The sequence below is a fragment of the Rhinolophus sinicus genome, chromosome 4 (genome assembly GCF_057876585.1).
Source record: "Rhinolophus sinicus isolate RSI-liver-muscle chromosome 4, RSI-T2T, whole genome shotgun sequence".
NCBI lineage: Eukaryota > Metazoa > Chordata > Mammalia > Chiroptera > Rhinolophidae > Rhinolophus > Rhinolophus sinicus.
In genome coordinates, this window is record NC_142504.1 from 55818938 (window position 1) to 55844140 (window position 25203).

General features: G+C 42.8%; 1 protein-coding gene across 3 annotated transcripts in view; it reads right to left on the reverse strand.

The window, feature by feature from the left end:
- Positions 1–25203, reverse strand: part of GLI3 (GLI family zinc finger 3) — a 278504-nt gene that overhangs the window by 46172 nt on the left and 207129 nt on the right. For all 3 annotated transcript variants that reach the window (XM_088797850.1, XM_074340521.2, XM_088797851.1), the window contains 3 exons: positions 21061–21274; positions 20202–20315; positions 18672–18812 (listed from right to left, as the gene is read on the reverse strand). In XM_088797850.1, the coding sequence (XP_088653976.1) occupies positions 18672–18812; positions 20202–20315; positions 21061–21274 (469 nt within the window). The remainder of the gene's footprint in view (positions 1–18671; positions 18813–20201; positions 20316–21060; positions 21275–25203) is intronic.

Here is a 25203-nt window from a genome sequence, read left to right on the forward strand (position 1 = left end):
ACAGTCCAAACCCAGAGAGAACTGAGGTATGTTTTAAGGAAAATTTCCTTTTCTAGTATTCAAAAAGTATTTGATTATTTACCTCTCAATCAGGTTAGCACTAATACTTTTATCTGAAATTATATCAGAAAATAATATATGTCTTCTAAAAGTACTCAGAATTTGTAAAGAAAATTCTACCGGAAATTTTCATACATAATAACCACAGTAGGATGAGTCACACCAAAATAAAATGAGAGATAAAACCAAAAATCTAATAAGTTTCTGGATTAAAGGTAGCTCTGGCATACCTGGAAACTCTCTGGCCTCACAGCACCCAAATTCTTATCCTGTGTTTGTTATCTGAGGAACTCAGAGGTTCACTTTTCAAATGGTGTGTCAGTGTAATTCACTTTACTAGTTACTAATATGTTTTATAATAATTTTTTTTAAATAAGAAAAGAAAAAGCTTGGACTAATTAGACTGTTAGAAACATTATAAAACTGAGATGATTTCATTAATTATTCTTAGTTAAGAACAAATGCCCATCTGTCCCTGCTCTGCACACAGCACATACCTGGCTTTAAGAAACATGTATGGTATAGAAGAATTGCTCTCAAGTTTTCAAGGGAGGGACTAAGAGTCCACCTAGCCCCAGCTCTAGCTCTGAATTACCTCTAATACTCCACACCCACTGGTATCCAATTTAAATACCTAACATTCCAGTTCAGGGACTCTCTTCTTCCTAGGGTAGCATTTTAGCCATTTCTCACTGTCAAATCAGTTTTCCTTTTATCAAGTCTGAAATCTGCCTCCCCATGGTTTCTGTGCACTGGAACTATGATCTGACACTGAGAACAAGTCAGATCCACCTTCCACATGGCAGCTGAGCCAGCGACAAATATTTGAAGTCAGTTATCATGTCCCCAGCCCTCTCTGCGCACCAGAAACCCCCAAATCTCTCTTTCCTGGTTCTATTAACCACTCTTTACAAGGCATTTTTGGATCAGTTTCTGCTTGATCCAATGCTGACGATCAGCATATCTTTAGAATGTGGAATTCTGAGCTGAGTGGTATTTTCCAGAAACAGTATGATTCTACCATAGTGTCCTTCTGTTTCTGTAGTTGGGAATCCCATTAGCTAGTTTTGGTGTGAAATCTCAGTGCCGAGTAAAAGTGGACTTATATTTAATTATTATCAGAATTTTTAATCTCCCTGGAGGTATTTCAGTGTTTTGATTTTTCAAGATCTTTGAAGACCCTGATTCAGTCATTAACTGGATCTGAAAATTCCTCATAAACAACTTTGATGATAATTACACTACTCTGGGGCTTTGTCCAGGAAACAAACAAACATCAAATTGTTAAGCAAACAGGGCCTGGGGCCAAGCCCAGCCCCTGCTTCTAGAAACAGCTCCCTTGACTGATGTCCAGCCATCCCTTATCATCCATCCAATGATTACATCTCCTAATGGCTATTTCACACAACCATCACTTTCTGCCATGGCCAAAGTTGCTTATTAAATGTTTTGCTGAAGTCCCAACACATATTTATGGCATTTTCCTGACCGACCAGTTTAACCACATTTCAAAGGCAACATCGGCCTGGTCCAGCATGACATGCTTCTTGGTGAGGCCAGAGGATCCCGGGGGTTAAAATTCATCATATAGAAAGACAACAAAGTTTTAAAAATAAAAATGTAATTTCCTCTCGAACTGACTCAGCATTCTCCACCTGCTAATTTTCAGAATCCATTTTCCTGCCCTCTTTGAAAGTAAGTGCAGGATGACATTTACCATCTCCCGGCTCCCAGTGCCTCACTCACTGTTTGTGATTGATCAGAAACTTCCGCTACTGCTCCTGCTTACATCTGTGAGGAGCCCCAGCACCTCGGGGATGGGAGAAGCCTGTCTGCTGGAGATAAGTTGCCACTCGCGGCCTCTGATTCCCTTTGGTGTCTTCATTCCCACTCAGTTGACAGACATTGGTTCCTCTGCCTGCTGTCCCCCTGTACTGAATGCAAAGCCACGGAGGGCAGGGCCGTCCGACTCACTACTGCTCTCAGTGCCATGGCCCAAGTGAATGTTCATTCAAATAAGCACAAAAGAGAAGCGCGAACAAGAAAGTGAGCTGGCTCTGCTTTCCTTGCCACGTGTGAACTGGCTCTGCTTTCCTTGCCACGTGTCACCTCTAACCCATGAGTTCTAGGGTACATGCCCCCTCTTTCCCAGCTCCCACAGCAGCCCTTCTGGGGTCATCTGCACGCTCACTGCCAGTGCCCTGGGTGGGGATCATGTAAAGTGTGTCACACCTGTCTCTTATCGCCACTATGCGTTTTCTTTCCATCTTCTGTACGGTATGATTTAAAAACTCACTTTAGGGGCCAGCCCGGTGGCTCAGGCGGTTAGAGCTCCATGCTCCTAACTCCGAAGGCTGCTGGTTCGATTCCCACATGGGCCAGTGGGCTCTCAACCACAAGGTTGCCAGTTCAATTCCTCGAGTCCCGCAAGGGATGGTGGGCTGTGCCCTCTGCAACTAAGATTGAACACGGCACCTTGAGCTGAGCTGCCTCCCGGATGGCTCAGTTGGTTGGAGCACATCCTCTCAACCACAAGGTTGCTGGTTCGATGGTGGGCTGTGCCCCCTGCAACTGGAAACAGCAACTGGACCTGGAGCTGAGCTGCGCCCTCCACAACTAAGACTGAAAGGACAACTTGAAGCTGAACAGCACCCTCCACAACTAAGATTGAAAGGACAACAACTTGACTTGGAAAAAAGGCCTGGAAGTATACACTGTTCCCCAATAAAGTCCTGTTTCTCTTCCCCAATAAAATAAAACAAACAAACAAACAAACAAAACAAAAAAAACTCACTTTATCCAAGAGTTCCCTTAGAACCTGTATTTTTCATACTTGGTGCTGCCTTAGGTAAGTTGTGATTTCTCAGTCAGAAGGGCTGTTGTTAGTAGCACCTCTCTTGCAGTAGCACCCCCATGGTCTCACACTCTTCACCAAGCGCATCAGGAAGCCTGGGTGTCTGGTCGGAGCTGTGCCTCTGCAGTGACACTGCCTGCATCAGGCACAAGGGGCTGTCCCGCTGTGCCCACCAGGGACAAGTCTCTTTCCACCTCTCTCCATCTGAAGGGCTACAGCTTCAACTGAGACTAGAAAATAACAGCAGGGATGGGGGGTGGGAGTGGGACCCAGAGCGTGGAATTTCAAGTTCCAAAATTTCTGCCTTCTCCCAGTATTGTTTCCACCATAAGTTTAATATAATCAATACTACACGTACTCTAAAGCAAAAGACAAATACACATTCTGTATGGGTACATGAGCTTTAGCCTGAGTCATAGACAAGTGTCTGACTCTCGCCTGTTTGGATGAAGGGGTCTGAAGTTTGTGTGAAGAGTTACATTTACTTTCAGCGGTATTTAGCTTGCAGAAAATGCGTGGGGGAAAAGCAAACCCGAAGCAGCTTTCCTTGTAAGAATTAACTGGGTAAAAAGACACACAGACAGACAGAGACTGTGTGTGTTAGGGGAGGGGTGAGGTGGGTGAAGAGGGGGAAGGCAGAATGCACAACTTCAATAGCTAAGAAAGCCTAAAGGCCAAACTTTCATTATATGCACCAAGCCACATAAAGCAAGATGATTTGTGTATGAGTGAATTGATTAATAAGTAACAAAGCTGATGAGTTTAGTGGCCTTGAATAAGTTCTCTAGATCTCATTGTACTTGGCTTTAAAATAAGACAGGTAGTGGGTTAGGTCACTTTTGAGATTCAATAATTAGAAGTGATCACAACTAATATCCACAACTTGATGCTGTGAGAGGGATTATGTCTATCCTACTGAACTGCATCCCCACTCATCTGAATCCCCATTCAGAAACAAAATTTGGTCAACCTACCAGTCTATTTTACTTGCCTAAGCGTACCTGACCAAGTGCTTTGAATACTCAGTCAGTGCGTTTGTCCCAACAGTCCTACACCACCTGGGGGGAAGTGGGAACAGTGGGCGTCTAGAGTGACTTGCTGAGTGCTGCCAGTCACCCACAGGTGAAGCACCCAGAGAGCCAGCCTGAGCTGCAGCCCAGGGGCCAGGTGGTGCCGGAGGAGGCGAAGGGTAAGCACTTCTGAGAGGTAATATGGTTAGAGATAAGACCACCAGAGATGGCAGAACCCACAGAAGACAGATTAAAACTTGCCATAAGTTTGGCAGTTTCTCAAATAAGTAGAATTACCATATGACCCAGAAATGCCACTCCTAGAAACATACCCAAAAGAACTGAAAGTAAGTATTCTCAAACAAAAACTGGCTCCACGAGGGGGCCAGCCCGGTGGCTCAGGCGGTTGGAGCTCCATGCTCCTAACTCCGAAGGCTGCCAGTTTGATTCCCACATGGGCCAGTGGGCTCTCAACCACAGGTTGCCGGTGCAACTCCTCGAGTCCCCCAAGGGAAGGTAGGCAGCGCCCCCTGCAACTACAGATTGAACACGGCACCCTGAGCTGAGCTGCCGCTGAGCTCCCATGTGGCTCAGTTGGTTGGAGCACATCCTCTCAACCACAAGGTTGCCAGTTCGACTCCTGCAAGTGATGGTGGGCTGTGCCCCCTGCAACTAGCAATGGCGACTGGACCTGGAGCTGAGCTGCACCCTCCCCTCCACAACTAAGACTGAAAGGACAACAACTTGACTTGGAAAAAAGTCTTGGAAGTACACACTGTTCACCAATAAAGTCCTGTTCCCCTTCCCCAACAAAATCTAAAAAAAGCAAAAACAAAAAAAACCTGGCTCCACGAATGTTCACAACAACACACTAGCCAACAGGTGGAAATAATCAAATGCTTGCCCATCAACAGATAAAGAAATATACAAAATGTGGCACATATTTGTTCATAAAAAGAAATGAAGCACTGACACAGCCTACAACATGAATGAACCTTGAATACACTGTGCTAAGTGAAAAATCCAGACACAAAAGGTAATTTATAATATTAGTATGATTCCATTTATATGAAATACTCCATAAAAAACAGAAATCAGCTTAGCGATTTTTAGGGGCTGTAGAGGAGGAAAATAGAGAAGTGACTGCTAAAGCGTAGTCTCCTTTTAGAGTGATGAAACTGTTCTGGGAGTAGACAGTGGTGACGGTACACAAACTGCAAAGATGCTGCATGGTACTGCCTTGCACACACTTTAAAATGGCCAAATGAGCATGCTCACTCTTGCCACTTCTATTCCATATAGTCCTGGAAGTCCTAGCCAGACTGATTAGGCAAGGAAAAGAAATAAAAGGCACCCAAATTAAAAGAGAAGAAGGAAAATTATCTCTGCTTGCAGATGACATGATTATATATATAGAAAATCCTAAAGACTCCACCAAAATACTGTTAGAATTGATAAACAAATTCAGTAAAGTTTCAGGATACAAAATCAACATGCAGAAATCAGTTGTGTTTCTATACACTAACGATGGAGTATCTGAAAGAGAAACCAAAAAAAAATCTGATTTACAATAGCCTCAAAAACAATAAAATATCTAGGAATAAATTTAACCAAGAAGGTTAAATTTAACCAAGAAGGTTAAACCTGTACACTGAAAACTGCAAGATATTGACAAGAAAAAAAAATGAAGACACAAATAAATGGAAACAAAGCCCATGTTCTTGGATTGGAAAAATTAACATGATTAAAATGTCAATATTACTAAAAGTGACCTACAGATTCAAAACAATCCCTGTCAAAATTCCAATGGCACTTTTCACATAAATAGAAAATATTAACTCAGAATGAATTAAAGACCTAAAATTGTAAAACTCCTCAAACTAAACATAGCAAAAAAGCTTCCTGACATTGGTCTTGGCAATAATTTTTTTTGGATATGACACCAAAAGCAAAGGCAATAAAAGCAAAAATAAACAAGTGGGACGACATCAAACTAAAAAGCCTTCTGCCCAGTGAAGGAAGCCATCAACAAAATGAACAGGCAATCTACAGAATGGGAGAAGATATTTACAAATCACATTATCTGATTAGGGGTTAATATCCAAAATATATAAGGAACTCATACAAGTTAATAGCAAAATAACAGTAATAATAACAATAACAATAATAATCTGATTTAAAAATGGGCAAAAGATCTGAATAGACAATTTTTCAAAAAAGAGATACAAGTGGCCAACAGGTCCATGAAAAGGTGCTCAACATCACTAATCATCAGGGAAATGCCAGTCAAAACCACAATAAGATACCACCTCCCACCACTTAGAATGACTATTATCAAAAAGAAAAGAGATAATAAATGTTGGCAAGGATGTGGAGAAAGGGAACCCTTGTGCACTGTAATTGGGAATGTAAATTGGTGCGGACACTATGGAAAACAATATGGAGGTTTCTCTAAAAATTAAAAATAGACCTTCCACATGATCCAGCAATTCCACTGCTGGTTATTCATCTGAAGGAAATGAAATTAGTATCTCAAAGAGATATCTGCAACCCCATGTTCACTGCGGCATTATTCATAATAGCCAAGATATGGAAACCACCTAAGTGTTCATCAACAGATGAATGGATAAAGAAAATGTGAGAGATAGATAGAGATGATGGAATATTATTCAGCCATAAAAAAGAAGGAAATACTGCCATTTGTGACAACATGGATGAACCTGGAGGGCATTATGCTAAGTGAGAAAAGTCAGACAGAGAAAACAAATACTGTATGGTTTCACATATATGTGGAATCTTAAAAAAAAAAAAAAAGAGAGAGAGAGAGAGAGAAATGTTGAACTCATAGAAACAGAGGGTAGAGTGATGGTTGCCAGGGGCAAGGGGTGGGGGAAACAGAGTAATGTTGGTCAAAAGGTACAAACTTAAAGTGATAAGTCGAGTAAGTTCTGAGGATCTGTGGACAGCATACTGACCATAGCTAATAATGTTGTACTATATAGTTGAAATTTTCTTAGAGAGTAGATCTCAAGCGTTCTCACCACACACACCAAAAACGGGTGGCTGTGTTAATTATCGTGATGATGGCAATTATTTCACAAGGTGTAATCAAATCATCACATTGTACACTTTAAATGTATACAATTTTATTAATCAATTATACCTCAATAAAGATGGAAAAAATAAAATTGTAAATTTTATGTTATATGCATTTTACCATATTTTTTTACAAAAAAGGAAAAGTTAAGAAAACAAAGAACACTATCATGCTGCAATCCAGTGAATGAACTGGCCAGACGCCTGACCGGAACATTCCTTTTATCCTCCTGCCCCACTTTGGCCAGTCTGAACTCTCATGCCCGAGCTTTCCCGCCTCCAGGCAAAAAGGATAAACCTAAAGAGCTCAAGTGTCAGCGCAATATAAATTATAGCCATGGGAAAAAAAGAAACAACGTGATGCATGGCCAGGGATCTAAAAGAGGAATGTCCACCATTGTTTGTGATTATGGATCACATCACAATCTAATAGCAATTTTTATTTAATCAATAATTTCCATGCTGAACAGACAGCCCTGTTACAGAGAATCGACAAGCAGGTACTGATAGCAACAAGCCTTGTTATTAATCTTTCCTCCACCGGCTTATCAGCCAAACTACTGTAAAAGGCACCACCAAGATGGATTTGAGAAACCACCTTTCTCCTTCCCCACCCCCTTTTCTTTTTCCCTTTCCCATAACATATCACATAACATAGACTCTTCATTTATTTGAGTAACCTGGGGCTTGAGGAGCGTAAACAGGCAGTTCACATTAAGCAATTTCACAAATCAGTAGGACCTAGACCGTCGCTCAGGGTTAGCCATTATAGGCTAATAAATCATACTTTCTCTTTGAGTTGTCAATCGCCAAAAAGCTTTGTACAAATGCTGGCATCTGTAATTCTGCAAAGGCTTTTCATCTTGAAATAAGATGCTCTAGACTGATAACACGAATAATCCCCTCTTGATCGAGGGGGGGGAAAATCTGCATTTTAGCCACTAATGCTGCTGCCAGGAGCCAAACGCTCAGTACTGAGACTGCAGTGAAGTTTATCTCCATGGAGCACGGCAGAACCAGGGAGCGCAGTGTTCCGCTGCAGTTTAACTGCTTTATCTTGGAAGGGGGGGGGGGGGAGCGGGCGCGGGATGGGCCACCTCTCCCCGAGTGACACAGGGGAGGGCGGTACGGGGGCTTCTGCTTCCTTCAGGAACAGCCACCAGAAAGACCCGCTCTTCATGAACCAGGCTCTCACCTGTCCTGGACAGGGCTCTCTGCTCCCTGGGACACATCACGTGTGCGGAGGTACAGAGGCAGTACCCAAGGAAACACGGTGTCCACACCGATGGCATTGGGGGTGCAGAGGAGACAACACTGGGCCCGGCATGCAAAGGGGCCACCTGACCAACACAATCCTGGGAGGGTCACAGCAGACAGCTGGCTGCGCAGTTACATTTCCCTGATTGGGAAGACATTTCCAGAACTTGAGATTATGCGTTCATAACTAGAAAATAAGGCACACCAAAAAACCAAAACAAGCAAACAAGCAAACAAATAAAAAACGGTAATAATCACAATGGAACTGTCTCTAACTGGGCCTTAGAAACTTGACCAGCACTGCAGCAGGCATCTTCCTAAGTCATCAGAGGTCATTCTCCCAACAAGCCTGATCACTCCACTGGAAAGGGACAACAGAATCTTAGGACCTGGGGTAAGGAGCCTGGGCTACTGCCACCAGAGACAGGGGTTCCCGTGGGCAAAACCACCTCCCACATGCACAGTCAGCCACCTGGAATGTTCTGACTGCTCTCTGAACATCTACAACATCCACATCAGCTGTGAAAACTGTAATTATGAACCGTCTCCAAACTAACATCCCAAGGTTGGTTGGTTGGTTGTTTTTCTTAATTAGTTTCAGGTGTACAAAACAATGTACTAATAGACATTTACACCCCTCACAAAGTTATAAACCCCCTCCCCCAATCTACTAACCCTCTGACATTGTACATAGCTGTTACAGTTCCACTGACTCTATTCCCTATGCTGTACTCCATATCCCGTGACTATACATATATTATAGTTGACATTCAATATTATTCAGCTTCAGGTTCAGGTATACAGTGCAATGGTCAGGCAAGTTTTTAAAAATAATTTCCACTGCGGAATCTCATTTCAGGTCCCTACTCTACCACTGCCCTCTTCAATATGTGGTTCTTATAGCTTCCGGGGCTTTGCAAAGCTCAGCCCCCATCTTTCTAAAGCTAATGCTGGCTCAAGCCATTCCTCTCAGGAGAAACATTTGATTCTCCTTACTCCATCTGGAATATAAGTCACACTCCTAGTAAATCAGATTCCTAGCCAGGAAATGGTGACCCTCTGCTCTTTAATCTTACTTCCCACTACCCTCTGCCTCCCAAAACACTTTGGTTCTACCACAGCTGCATTATTTACCACTCTTCAACCCAAAAGCTTAGAATGAATCTCTTTGTAATTATATCTCTAACCCAAACAAGTGTTAGAAATGCCAGCCTTTCACTATATTAGCCACTATCATAGATACATTTCTCCTATACTTTCTGTATCCATTAACTTCTTCCTGCTGTCTTTTCAACATAGAAGCCCCAACACCTCCCTGCAGTGGTCTTTCCCTATTCAAGTCCACCTGTTCTTTAAAAACCATGTTCAAATGCCATCTCCACAAGACCTTTCTCTTATCCTTCCTTCTGTACCTTCACCTTATCTGTTTCCCCACTGCGGTGCCTGTACATCTTTAACCCTCACAACAGCTTGCCCTGTATGTTCCCCTTGCTCAAAGGGACAGACACAAAAGATCTGTATGTCAGGTCTTATTCCCCCCACCAGCCCAACCCCAAATCTATAGGTCAGCTTTTCCCTTCCAACACTCTGCCTGCAATTTGTTTAGTGGCCACCCGGTAGTGATGATATGTGGTAGTGGGAGGTAAGAAACAGCCTATACAAGTGAGAGGAGACAACCGAATCAATGACATACTTCTATACTCTTTTTTTATTTTGATGAAAAGTCTCCTTAATCTCCACACTCTTCAGTTAATTAGGTTTAATTAGGTTTATTAGTACTACTTCTCCTGGAGTCCATGCTTCCTCATATTGGAATAATGTTGTAGCATTTACAAGAGCACTTCCATGATATGATCTCATTCTATCCTCACAGACATAAAACAAATTAAAAAACTGAAATTGTAGGGTGACTTTACTTAAACTCAGAAACAATTTTTGGCCGACATAGGAATAAAAGCTAAATCTTCAATGCACCACCCAATGCTCTCTCCACAGCCTGCTCACTGATTAATGCTAGCTTTACTGGTAATTCAGTGGGGTGGGGTAGGGTGCAGTGGGGTAGCTTAAGCTTAAGGCTTTAGCCTATACATAGTCTTTTCAGGATATGCCACTTAAAGTTCTGTTCTCATGCCAGCATTAATTGTTCTAGAAATGAAAAAAAAATAAATAAAAATCATGTATAGCAGTATTTAGCTAATTTCAGAAAAGCCTAAATGTCCCTGAATCTTCAAAAAGTCCTTGCATAGAAAATTGCTTTCTGTTCCTGGAGCTCTGTTTTGTGTCAAAGCAGAAATCTGATCTTTAGCCCTGCTGGCCATCTCAGAGGCTGAAGTCTGAATGACCTCCCTTGGTCTGCAAAAAAAATAAAAAACAAACAAACAAACAAACAAACCCGTAGTGATGGAATTTTTCCACCAAGACCAAGGGTCTGGCTGGTAATAGACCTTGCTGAGCACTATCCTTAGCAAATGTGGTTTTAAAATTAAGCTCTGCCAATTAACACAAGCATTTACTGTATACACATACATGAACATAAGCACACCACACACATAAACAGCCTCTTACTATAGATTATTTAATGAGATCATCTTTTCTTTTTAAATCTGAACATTCTAAAGTACATTTAACCAAGAGAAAAATGTATCTTTAATCACAAATATACTTTTTTTTTTCATTTTTTTCCACCCTATAAGAGGAAAGATATGCAGTAGAACTGGAGGCAATTTTGCCTGCTTGGGGGATATCTAAAAATGTCTGGAGACATTCTTGGCTGTCGCAATGGGGAGGGCTCTCTTGGCATCCATTGGGCAGATCAGCAATGCTGCTAATAGTTCTACAATGCACAGGACAGCCCCCGCAACAAAGATTTCTCTGCCCCAGTATGCCCAGGCTGAAAAGCCTTGGTTTAGAGTGATCCCCAAGGAGACCTTTCAGAAGGATGTCAGCACAACAGAATACATAACAGGATCAGGCTCTGATTCTCAGCACAGCACACATGAGTGTGAGGAGGGACCTGGAACACAGGGGTGGACCCAGGGACCTCTCCAGTCCTTCTCTCTTAGGGCTTCATGAAGCGGGGGTCTAGTCAGCATCTTTATGCAATTACCAATTCTGTGGTGACATGCCAACCCAAACATTGCCTGAATACCAACCTAAGCCTTGTTTTTATAGGCAACATGCATGAACCTGGCAGCTGGTAAATATTTTTACACTTTTCACTTTTATAACGATAATAAGTAACATTTAATTGAGTATAATTTTCTAGCTAAACCCCCTGTTTTATGAAGGAAATATTACCCTTATTTCATAGAGAGGGAATGTGACATGTCTAAGGTGGAGAGTAGGCCTTGAACTCAGGTCTGTCAGCTTTGAAACTTACATTGCACTGTTGTTGCAGAACCGTGGGAAGCCAAGTTTCTTCCAGAGCAGGTGCTATTTCTTCTTACAAAACCACCACTGTCATTATCATCACCATCATCATGATCATCACCATTATCACCACCATCACCATTATCATCACCATCACCATCACCACCACCATCCCCATCATCATAATCCCCATCATCAGCATCACCTTCACCACCATCATCACCACCATCATTGTCATCACCATCACCATCATCACCATCATTGTCATCAGCACCATCACTGTCATCACCATCACCACCACCATCACCATCATCATCGTCACCACCACCATCACCATTACCATCATCACCATCATCATCATGCCTCAAAAACTGACCCCCATGCTTTGCTTTGACCTTAACCATATTTCCCACCTGTTCCCCAGAAGCCTTCTTGGATTCCACTCACGCACTGCTCCCTCTTCTGAGCCCCTAGAATCTCAACAACACTACTCTGGCTTCATTATGTCTTGCCTCCTATGTTCACTATGCTTTTCTGTTTCCTTGTCTCCCCTCCCAATGAGAATGACCAGCCCTGGAGGATCTAATCTAAAAATCCTGTTGGCAGTGTGCCCACCACCAAGCTGGGCCAGCAGGCAGCATGAAGGCTGCTCCCAGGCCCGCTTCTGGTGAGCAGTTGTTGAGAGAATGGCTGGTCTAGTACTGTCAGCTCATACTTTTCCTGATAAACAAGAGGATGTATGGTGCCAGCAAGAGCTGCTCTAGGCACATATATTTCAACAAGTACCAGCTCGCAGTGAGCATCAGCCCCTCTCGTATGCAGTGGGTCCGTACAGAAGAATATCCAGGGAACCAATTATTGGCAGAATTTAAAACCTCACCTTAAGTATCATTCAGAACCAACTGTTGAGCTTTTGATAGGAAAATCCTCCCCATATGGCAGAAACTGAGACTTGGATAAAGATTTTGATGACATATTTCAGGGAGTACATACAATGAAACATTTTAGGGGTGTAAAACGGCTGAGCAAATCTGAGACAGTGACTAAGACATTACTCTATACCAGTAATAGCTATTCAGTAATAGCTATTGTTACTCTTCATTCAGGGGTTAAGGCACATTAGTAAAGGGGGCATTTTAATAATTCAATAATTACCCAAGTAATTAATACCACCCCCTAGAAAAATTAACCATAATTATTCCGGAGGGCACTTCACCTACAGGGTTGAAACAGATCCTGGGAAAGATGGCAAGTACCTGCCTCCTCTGAAATCCCACCTGGGGGCAGCCATTCATAATTGGCTGTACATCCCCGCCCCCAGCTCCTTGGCTGAAATGGAGTGGGTGAGAGCTCTGCAAGGCTCCCCAGCTGACTGCCAGCCAATAAGCTGGCACTTCAGATGAAACCTGTTTGTCATCCCCATCCTAAGGACTATCCAGTTCAAATCCTTCACTTGCTTTTACTAAAACTGACGAACAAGGAGGCAAAATGTCTAGGACAAGTCCCATCTATCAGACACAGACTGGGGAAGAGAACGGGGTCTTGACTTCAGTCAAGTGCATGTCCCAGTTCAGCAACAATGAATGTAAGATAAGCCTTAAGCTAACACAAAGAACCCACAAAACCCAACAGTGCCACTCCCCTCCCTTCCCTATTCAACCCTATGAAACACAAATACATGAAAACACAGAGAAACAAGTTCCCTCTCTTAGACCCTCTGTCTGCTTCTCATTAGGCCTACTGCATGTGATCTTTGTTTGGCCTTGGACATTGGGGACGGCATTTATTTTCACGGCTGTTTCCACAGAATGATAAGTGAGAAAATAACATTCTGAAGGGTCAAACGTTTCCAGGGAGGTCATCTGGAGGGTCAGAGCAGAGATGGGGCTGCCACTCAGAATTCCCCTGGTCCTGGGAGGCTTTCACTGGTGGACCACACAGCCCTCCATGCCCCCCACTCAGTCTAATCTCCTGAGTGTCTTTATGGGAACAATTTCTGCAGGTGCAATTTAGTCAGCAACTTTAAAAAGAATGTGATCCTTGAGGCACAATTGACAAAGGATGGCTTTGAAGTCGATAGTTCTTAAGTCAACATTTTACATGACATATCTACAAATAATTAAAGTAACTAAATTAACCAGGAACTCTGTATAGAGAAAAAATAAGATCAACATTTCCACTCATTTGTTTTACATTTTATGTGCACACAAAACGAATTTCAACCTCGTATCTGAGACCCCTATCATATTTTAAACTCAATTTTCTCTTAGGTAAGGATGTACAACGTAACTTTAGCAAAGGGATCAAAATTCAATGGAAAACATTTAAAATGCAAATTTAGGATCATGGTACTAATCTGAAAATAATATAATATCTTTACCACATCCTAACTCTTCCCCATGTTTTTATGGATACATCAGTTCTTCACAGATTAGATGTGCTTTCTTTATATCTAAATCTCTGTGATATTAAAAAGAAAGCCATTCGTTTTCATGCTGCCGATGTATAGAATTTGTTTTAAAATGGCAGCAAAGTTGATTATAACTATATTCTTCTGAAGAACGAAACTTCAGCCTATTTTAGAGGTCAAAATTTGCAGCACATGAAAGCATTTAACACCCAAGTAGGTGGCTAATCAGTCTACAGAAGGTGAATTTTGACACCACGCTTAAAACACACAAGTGGAGGAAGGAGTAGAGGCTGAAGTGCCACCCGCTGATGCTGGGGCTGCTGGACACACCACTCATGTTCTCTGCAGTACGGCCCCAATGGCAGGAGACAAGAGTCCCCACAGAGCAACTGCCAAGACGCTCTCTGGTGGACCATTCTGCTGGGGACGGGTTGAGGAGTAAAGCTGTTAAAAAATAATTTGATCTTTTAAAGACCTTTGAAAGAATATCATAGTGTTATTTCTTAAACCAGAAGGGTTGGGTCATTAAAATAGAGGGTCAGAAACTGCAGTGATACAGCAAACAGATGGTCATTAGGTATGGTGACTAGACCGTTTGTATTCTTTCAGATCCCAGAAGCGATGTTTGCGAGTATAACCAGCCACTCAGCAGTGGTAACTCACACGAGGCGCATATTCTTCACACTCACTTCTTTTCCTCCTTTTAAAAGCCTCTCGAAACACCTGTGGGTGACCAGGTGTCATTCAGAAGCAAAATGTGCATGTTTCTGAGAACCCAAAGCTGAAGTGAACCACCTACTGTGCATACCTCAGATGCTCAGTCATCCAGGAGCCAAAGGGGAACGGACTTCTAGCATAGAATTAACACAGACGGACAGGGTACAGACTGGACAGTGCCCACATCTGTGTAAGAAGCCAGGCCAGAAGACTCAATCAGAGTTTTTTACATAATAACAAAAGCTTAACTAAACCAAACCAAACCAAACCAAAACAGAAACACTTTGAGAACCAATATTCTACAAATTTAAGATTCATGTCTTCTGTCATACACACTGCACAAAAGCAAAGAGAGGGTCCCATTAGAATTGAAGGGAAAATGTGGGCTTTTCAGCTTGTTTTGAGATGTTAACATATGCTTTCTGATGTCAATGGAAGATAGAGTGCTTGCATCCTGACAAATCAATAATAAATTCAGTCTTAATCAAAGGTACTTCAAGTTAATTAACTTTTGTACTCTATATCCTTCTTACTCTCTTATTGCCGTCTACTTTAACTGCCATCAAGAAAGGGACAAAGTACAACAAAAACCTGGTTAACAAAAAAATGTATGTATCTTCTTAGCTTCTGGGCATAGGAGTAAATTTATGACAGGTTTAATACTAGCTTGAGAGTAACTAAGCCCAATTATAATTATCTTTCTGTGAAGAGAAATTAATTAAACATCAAGTGATAAAGACCCCACAGCAAACCTAGAATAAACACACAATTGGAGAAGGACATGGGCCTGAAATAAAGGAGAAGGGAACGGCAGCAGTATTTAGCCCATCTGTTTGGACAGTAATGGGACGAGGTAGAGTGCCTTATCCATAGAACACGGAGTGCCTTACACTGGAAATGAGACTACCTGGCAGGCAAAGTCAACTGCGTCCCTAATTCTCCTCTTCAACTTTGTGATTTGGTAATATGAAACACATGTCTCCCTTCTGCACCAAGTTCCAATGATTCTGGAATTCCAACCGTGCAGCTCAGCGACTGAACCAGAACAAGGGTAGAACTTGTCAGGATTTAAGAGCTTTCAGCAAAGCCCTTCAATTGCAGCCAGCACCCTATTCCACAGAAGGATATCAATTATAGATAGTGACTTGCTTTAGCAGGCAGTCGGGACTGTCAGACACTAGATAGACAACCATGAAGAATCATGAATCTTTCTATTAACTGTAAGAGGAGGAAAAAGAATGGGTCATGGCTATAAATAAGGCACAGCACCAGAACAGTTTAACACCTTGCCTCTTGGTTGTATGCAGCATGAAAATTCAACCAGTTCACAACATGTCCTCTCTCCAAAGAAAGTCATAGAAAGGGGAGCAGTTAATGCTTCCCGCTGTACCTAAAAAAATGTTTTTTGCCACTGGTATTATTTCCATCTACCACCAAAGTAATTAGGTGCACCTGAAGTAGCTATTTGTTCAATAAACAAAAATAAAGCACTACTGTATGCCAGACCACTGTTAATGCTGCCAGGTACACCCATGAATATGAAGGTATTTATATGTCATGCAAAGTAAAATCAGTTTAAACACACAAATCTGGCATTTCCACACTTCAGATAACGAGTAAAACGTTAGCAAATAAGTGATATAAACTGGAACCTTTATTTATGTTGTTGTTATAATTTTTAATTCACTTAACTAAGTTTATTTACTCGTATAATTTATCTCAGAGTAAAATTAATATCATAAAGGTAACATATTAAATTTCCTTCTAATCCTGACATGAATTTCTGCTAGCTGATTTGGAATAAAAAAATTCCACTGCATATGTATTCATTCATATTTTTACAATAAAACAGACAACACGATGGTCATTTAGTTGATAAACAGCCTTCCCCTAAAACTACTCAGATCTACTAAAACAACACCACCACCTAAAACCTTTTGCCACTGAGATTAAATACAAGTACCTGCATTATCCACTGTTTTTAAAAAGATTCCTCGTTAAGTAGGCAGCAAAAAAGTTAAGGTACTACCACCACTCAAAAAATGTTACCTCAAACCTCATCTCTAATGAGGAGCACAATTTCCTTTAAATGGAGACTTAGCATAAGCTTCTATTTCATTCCTCCTCTGATAATGGCTGAGCTATAATCACAGCACTCCCTGGAAACTGCAAGAGCTTATCCGCAGAAAAGGCACCAAGAGACTGCGTCATCGCTCAGAAGGGCACTTTAACAAGCAAGGAGCACTGCCAACAAGTCGCTCACGATGGCAGTTTTTATACAAACAATTCTCCTCATTTATGTTGTGCACTCATTATATCACTCGGTATTCCTGGCATACTCTACTCTTTGGGACTATTTCTCTACATTAAAAGAAAACTTCAAAACTTCTTTATCCCCTTTAGTATGACAATGTCTGTGGTTTCCATTAAAAGAGTTAGCCAGAATAAAGGGCCATTAAGTCAGGCTTGGTTTGAAAATAACACTTGCATCAAATTAAAGAGAAAAAATAAGTTCATGGAAAAATCTGGAAATATACCTTAATTAAAAACATCTGATTTTCTAGTTTCTTGCTGTGCTGATAAATCTATAATTCCTCCTATACCATTATAAGGAGACACAATTAAAAAAGAAATGGGGGGGGGAACCCTGCTAATGTCATGTTAAATCCTCAGAACATTCTGTACATAACGGATCTCAAAACTGGCAAACCATGTATTTAACTTAATACTATGAGGTGACTGCGGTGTGTGGACCGTTACACGGCCTATGAAATATATGGGAGGTGTGAGGAATTCTGTGATGGGGGAGGGTTCTCAAGAAATACGGATCATGTAAAAATAAAAAAGTGACTATAAGAGAAAAGAGAATGGAGTGTGTGTGTTGGTGGGGGGGGGTGGTGTCACAACAAAAGCTGCTCCATTAGATTTTCTGTCATATTAAAAGCTTATGAAACTGCTGCACGTAGAAACCATCCTTAATGCCTTAATGGGACCCTGTCCTTCACGAGTGTGTGTTTGCTGCATCTTTTGATTCTTGAGCATCTAAATGCCCTTCTCTCTCAGTTGCTCTGGGTCCCATTTGCCAGGGAGACTCCCTGGCCCGAAAGAAAGTGCCACATAAACGAAACCCTAGCAAAGCACATAGGCTGATCAGGCGTTTGTGTGTGGGGGGGGTGGGGGTGGGGGGGGCAGGGGGATGTGTTATTTGAAATAATACACAGGAGAGAGATGGGAAAGACTTCAGAACCTGGTATGGGCAGAGAAGGTGCGGTTCTCCTCCTGACCACGCTGCAGCTTTCAAAAATACACATCATTAAACACATTTTTACAACACATATCACTTTTTCCAGTTGGACCTGCAAAGGCTGGCCCCAAGTCAAGAAACTGTGCTAATGGCCTGCCCCAAGCATCTATCTGTTTCACATGGAGCACTAATGGCTGCATAAAACAATGGGAGATTCCTGAAGCCTGCGGGTTTGGCCGAGAGGAAGGTGGAACGGAAAAAAGGAATCCCCCACCTCTACAATTTTTTGTTGTTCCTGGGTTTTGGAAAGGAAACTCAAACTTGGTTAAAAGGTTAATAATAACTCATGTCCAGCTTACTATTACTCAATAACCATCAAAGTCACTAACTCAAAATAGTGTTCTCTGGCTTACAGGATCAGAGTCATTACACTCTCTATTGAAGAGTTTATTGAATTTTACACTAAGCTTTAGCTGACTGAACAGGTCAGGCACCGTGGTTCAGAGTTCTCTTTATTCTCAGAAAGTCACAAAGGCCTCTCCAGTTTATAACGCTGCTAGCTAAGAAACTTGACTCAGCACAGGGTCGGGGAGCTGATCCCACAGAAAGGTCACGTAGTTGTATAGCCAGCTCCCCAGTCCCCAGTTCACTTACGTGCACCAGCTGTTCCTGGGTGTCAAACTCCCGCGTGCAGCCTTCCCAGTGGCAATTTGTCTCATAGATGACTTCAGGTTCCTGTTTGCTTTCATCTTTGTCCCCTTCCTCCTTCACCAGGGTGGTTCCTTCTGGCTGTTCCTGAAAGGCAGGAGGTGAGGGGGAAAAATCAGACACAATAGAATGAAAGATAAAAAGAGAAAGGAAAAACCTGATTTAGATTTACTTTCCTCCTGATGCAATTTTTCAGTGAAAATAAAGCCCAGGTCTAGCAACTGGGTTTTGTGAATGGAAGAAGTCAAACATGTGGGATCATCGGTGTGCATTTTTTCAGATTTACCAAATACATCTTCAGATAGTTAACTTGTGATTAAAAACAACAGTCAAATCATAACGGGAAGAAGTTGAGGCCAATTTTGCTGCCCAAATACAAAGGTGAAAAAAAACTAAAGTGTCATCCTGTAAGAGAAGCAAACTGGGTCATATCGTCTTTACCCAAAAGAGTGGTTTTGCTTTTTTGAATTCTTTTTCAGTATATTAATTGTTCAGTATATTATTCGGTATCTAACATTTTGTAACCCAGGGAAATGATTACTAGTAACTCAAATTCTGTTTCCCGGGCATTGGAGGCTGTGACAGGCAGTTTGTGGGTTTTACAGGGATGATGTCTTCTTGATTCAACTTCTGATCTCCAAGGGTACATTCTCTGCCCGAGAACCACGGCATCTAAAGCTTGGGGGGTACAGTCTTCCCTAGTCTTCTCAGGCAGCTTTGTAGCAATTAAAATACAAACAATCTCTGGAATTCTGGGAGACAATTAGGTGTGTAAATTTGAGTTCTAATCTGATTTAGATTTAGATGACAAAAACTGTATATAAGCATTTAGGTGTAACCAGCAAGACTGGCTAACAAAATGCAAGAAGAAGGATGGATTTCAGAACCCATGACACCCATCTGTGCCATCCTCCTGGGGTTGGGCCGATGCAGCCTGGCCACCTGTGGATAGCCGGGCTCCTGTCCAACCCGTTTCTGAGAATTAATCTCAACGACCTCCTTCAGAGTCAGGCACAGATACTCTATGAGATGCTATTACGGTATCCACACACCTTTAAACTGAGGCTCAGAGGCTCTAAGTGACGAAAGCAGAGACAAGAGTGAGTTTCTGAAGTCCTCCTTTGAGGACTTGGGGTAAAGAACTGGAATCTAAGTAGCCTTAGGTCAGGTGTGCCTTGATCCCTCCCCGTTCTCCTGGCAAGTGGGAAGTGGCAAAATAAGAACAAATCACAACATTCTCAGTCCACAGAACGTCATTAGCTCTGCCCAGCTCAGGCTTAGGGCCCGGAGCTTATAATTGAGCCTGAGATCGGGCTAAACACTGAAGGCTGGTCACACTGGTGCCCAGTGACAAGTGAATCCAGCCACTTACTCTATGAACCAGTTCATGCCACACACAGCTTCCTGCATTTTCTGTGTTTGCTTCTGAGCTAGAGGAACACATGAAGTGAGATGCAGAGCCTGGGAGCCTCTCACCTGCTGACCCCGTGGCCCAGGACTGGGCAGGTCGTCGTCGGCTTTGATCTTGGACCGCTTGCTGTGCATCAGGTCGCCCGTGCTGCTCACTGCAGACTCACTCGTGGGCTTGTTCTGCCATCACAATCGCAGGGACAGACACAAAAATTAGGTTTTGATCAACGAGCAGGACCATTGCTAAAACATGTGACTCAAAACAAGAAGGCTTGCCCGGCTCAAGAGCAGTAACTCTGATAACGCTCCACTCCCATGGCAGCACGGTTCACATTCATGCAGCAGCTCCTAGTCTTTACCTCATGAGTGTAAACTCCCTGTGGCTTTTAAAAGCAAGAGGAATAGAGCTGAGGGCCGGGGCTTTACCCAGCTCCAGCGGTGTATTCAAAAGGACAAAGTTGTGAGGTAGGAAAGAAACCGACGTGTACTGTTTGCCAAGCCCTTTAATTAGAGCATCCAGATTCTTCTCTGAGCATTATCAGTGTGGAGATAAAAGCAGAGGGCACAGCAGTGTTATTCTCACTCCGAAATATCACCCGATTCTAAGCACCAGCAGACAGTGACCGAATGAGAGCAACACAGCCATGAATGTATTTCTATTGAATGGGGTGCTGGGTCAGAGGATGAAGCCTTACTGAGCAGCCCACTTTCCCGCAACGATAAAACGATTCTGGTGAAAGAAGCTGGTGTTTAAAGAGGAGCACATATGCAGCACATTCATCAGGACTGGAGATGACAGCCCTTGTCAAGAAGACAGGCTGCAATACTGAAGTCCTGAGAATGCCAAGTTAAGAGCTGACACAAGTGGCATGAGTTTCCTCTACCATTACCAAGGCCGACCAGCTCACGGAGTGGTCTTGCTCACCTGTGAGGACTCGGAAGAGCCAGAGCTGACCTGGACGGGGTTCAGAACTGTCGGGATCCCGGGGATAGGCCTCTGTGTTGGAAAGGTCGGGGCCGGGTGGATGAGCGGAGGGCTGTGTCCGAAGGCCGAGCCCAGGCTCTGCTGCCGGCTTAGGATTTGTTGGTGCATATGGAGAGATACGGGTGCAGAAGGGTAGGTGAAGCTCAAGGCAGGGCTGCATGGGGGAGAGAAAGAGCAGAAGACAGTCACTGACAAGAACGCAGTGACCCCACATTTACAAGTCTACACCTAGTTTTAACATCCCAAATTACACCAGCTGTCTGTTTAAATCAGAAGGTAAAAACAAGTATTGACAAACATCTTGAAAACTTCCAAGAGAAAGATGACAAGACACACGTGTGTGTACACAAACATGGACCTGAAATAAGATTCAGCACAACGAAACAAACGGCATCGGCTCAATAACAGCTATTTACTGCTATAACAAACTTTATATAAAAGCAGATGGGCGACCACATGCTGTATAGTACTTTCATCGGCTCTCAGTCCAACGTGTTCCCGTGCTGGAGAACTCCCTTAATCTCAGCTCACACTGTGTACTTTCATATGTCTCTAGATCTTATTACAAGGGGAAAGAAAATCAATTGGTTAAATGTGTTTTGAACACCATTCTTGTCATAGCACTCATTTGTTTGCAAAGATGGAAAGCTTGGTTCATCCAGAATGCCACCTAAAGAATTTCCATCAGTGCCGTCTGGTTACAGAAGCTGATGGATTAACCTCTCCTGGGTGAGATCAGTGAGCAATGGGCTTCAATGGAGGAATATTCCAATGGGAGCGCAGAGCTCCCTCGTCTAGCTACACAGATTAAATGTCCATTAAAGTCCATTACACATGCTAATGTCCATCACTGCTTCACTATGCCACAGGGTTTCCCAGGATACTGTACGTTCTGAGGGAGCTTACCTAAACATTTCTTAACTACCAGGCAGTGCCAAATTTGCCAATGGGTTCAAAATGCATGAGAAACTATAAATGCATTCATGAAAATTTCTTTCTTGAAAAATAATCAGTGGAAACACACACACACACACACACACACACACACACACACATTTCCCCACCCTGTTGTGTAATACACAGAAAGAATCAGGGTTTCTAGTAATGTCAAAGGTAGAATTCATGCAATTTCCAATCTGGTGGGTTAATTACAACTGCTGTTAAGCGCATTAACTAAATATAATAATTACAATAACAAAATTCAAACCATTTCAACAACTTTAATAATTCTGAAGACATACTCTGTTCATTAATGTGACTCCACATTTTGCCTATTTCACTATAATCCATAAAGGGTGGCTTCAATGGGATTACATTACTATTATTCCTACGGAGAACCCTACATTACAATAGACTGCCCACTTAAGACTGAATATCATTAAAAATACCCTAGGAGAATTCCACCAGGCTTGGAGGAACTCTCCTTTCATTCTGCATTGTATTTCCTTAATAAAGGATAGCAGGAACAAGGTGAAAACAGTCATTGTTCACAGTAAGTTAGGGAGAAATCAGTAATAATATTCTGTTTCTGCAGTGCTATAGTTTCTGCCAGTGTTTCCGAAAGCAACCATGAATGATTACAGCAAGACTTAGCAAAGGTAGCTGTGTGCATGATTGATAGGGCATTAATCAAAAGATGCATATCTGCCTCAGAATTTGTTCACAAGCTTTCTTCTAATAGCTGATTTCATGTTCACTGAGCTCCTTGCCAGTTTGTCCAATTTATTTTTCAGTGTACAAGCCATTCATCAAAAAAACACAATGATTTAACACCCCCCCATTCCTTTTGGTGAATGGGTATTACTAAGTGTAACTCCCTTATTCTATTCATTAAAAAAACAAAAAAGACCCCACTACACATAAATTTACAATGTGACAGACTTTGCAAGAACCTCCATACACCTTTCCAGAGTTTCCTGAACCCACATAACCCAGTGAGCTTGGCAGGAAGCCCCTGTGGCTACTTTCATTCCAATTCTAGAATATTGGGGGGCTTAAAAGGTCAGGACCTAATTAAGAATCAAGAACACTGAGGGACACAGTTCCCGAGGCAGGAAATGCCCTTGCTTCATATATAAGAAATTTAAGATGTTAGTAGCAGGACAGCGCAGGCACATTTTCACTTTGAAAGGAGGAGGGGAGGAGCGTACAGCATCCGTGTTGCGCCCGCTCAGGTGCAAGTTCTCTGCCTTCAGCATACTGGGTAATGTCCCCCTTTCGGCTCCCTTTTTGCTGGTAAAGCTAGGTGACAGGAATAAACATTCTCCAAAATCTATGTCAATTATTAGATTCCACGGGATAGAGAACACACAGAATGGATGAGTGATTTTCAGCTTATTCACAAGGAGCCAGCCACAGAAACCCTGTCCTCTGAGTGCAAAGAGCTGGGATGGTGCAGCCCGGCCCACAGGGGCCCGTGCAGCTCTTGGCTCCTCCAGCTGCTGTGGGAAGGCAGGCAGGCTGCTGGCTCCAGGTTACAAAGCCTATTCAAAATTTGATGACAAAAGAGAAATTCTTGGTTGTCACAGCATCGGTACATGGATTTGAGGCCAGGCTACTCGTGCTCTCAGAGCTGCCTGCAGAGTTCCTGACCAAGTTTTGCAAGGAAGAAGCAGAGATGGGCCATGACTGGGTACTGCCCTGGGATGTCCAGAACAGAACGAAGTTCCCCCTCCCACGTACATGAAAAGAACCTCCAGAGGACTTCCCTGTAGGGGGCGAGGAGGCGCAATCCACCACCTCCTGCTCTGTGTCCCCCAAGTGGTGCTGTGCTGTCATCCTTGGGATGATAGCTCGGGAATCTCTGCCTCGGGAATCTCTCTGCACAGAGATACTTGCTGCGTCCTTCCAGGGCTCAGCATGGCTGCTTCCTGTCACTCAGGTCCTAGCTTAAATGTCACCTCCTTAGACAGAGAGGCCTCCTGAGACAGATGTCCCCTTCAGTGAGGCCCTCTGCAGCACCTTGCCCAATCATTCTCTACCATTTGATAGTTTTATTCTCACGCAGCACATGGCACTTGCTGAAATAGTATTCTCATGCCCTCTAAAACATAAGTGAGGTCCAAGTGAGCCAGGTACTGGTCTTTCTTGCTTGCCGCTGACCCCTGGCGCTGAGCTCTGCCCAGCACATGGCAGACACTCAACTTTGAGTCAATGAGTGGCTGAGTGGCTTCCAAATAGTGTTAGTGTCCTGTGGCTGCTGCAACAAATACCCCAAACTCAATGGCTCAAAACAATACACACTTAATACCTACCAGCTCTGGAGAATAGAGGCTAAGACAGGTCAGCAGGCTGTGTTCTCCTGGGGTCCCGAGGCACCTTGCCTCTCCTGGCTTCCGGGAGCTGCACCCTGGGCTCAGGGACCCACCTCACTTTGACCGGCTCCTCTCTCTCTGATCCCCTGCCCCCACTTCTCTCTAAAAAAGACCTTTGTGATTACATTAAGGCCGCCTGAATAATCTGGGATGACCTCGTCTCAAAATCCTTAACTTAATCACAGCCATAAAACTTATTTTGCCACCCAAGGTAGCATGTTCCTAGGTTCCAGGGATTGAGATGCGGGCATCTTTGGGGGCCATTCCTGTGCCTCTCACACACAGAATAGTCACTTATAAAGAAACATGTTTTCCTCTGAAAACTACTGTTTCCCCGAAAATAAGACCTAGCCGAACTTTTGCTCCAAAAGCATTAGAGCTGATGGTCTGGCTAGGTCTTATTTTCGGGGAAACATGGTACAATTTGATGTGTCTGTAAACAATATTACATAAACAAAGCTACTATCTAGATTCACTTCTTTCTACAGAACTTCAGCAGCTGAGAACAGATTTTGCTGATGACAGAGGTCAGAATTAAAAAGGTCGATTCTACCTTTAAAGGCCTTGGGAAAAAAACCATTTTCCTAAATGGTTCATGCATTTATTCCATAATTTCGTAGAAATATAAAGTATTGATGGAAAATGGAAAATAAAGTGGAAAATTTTTATAAATCTCTCCCGTCTCTTTTAAAGAAGACCAGAGCCTCATCTAAAACGTGGTCTGCCTGAGCTTTCTTACCCTAGGCCTTCATAAGTCTGCTCACCTGGT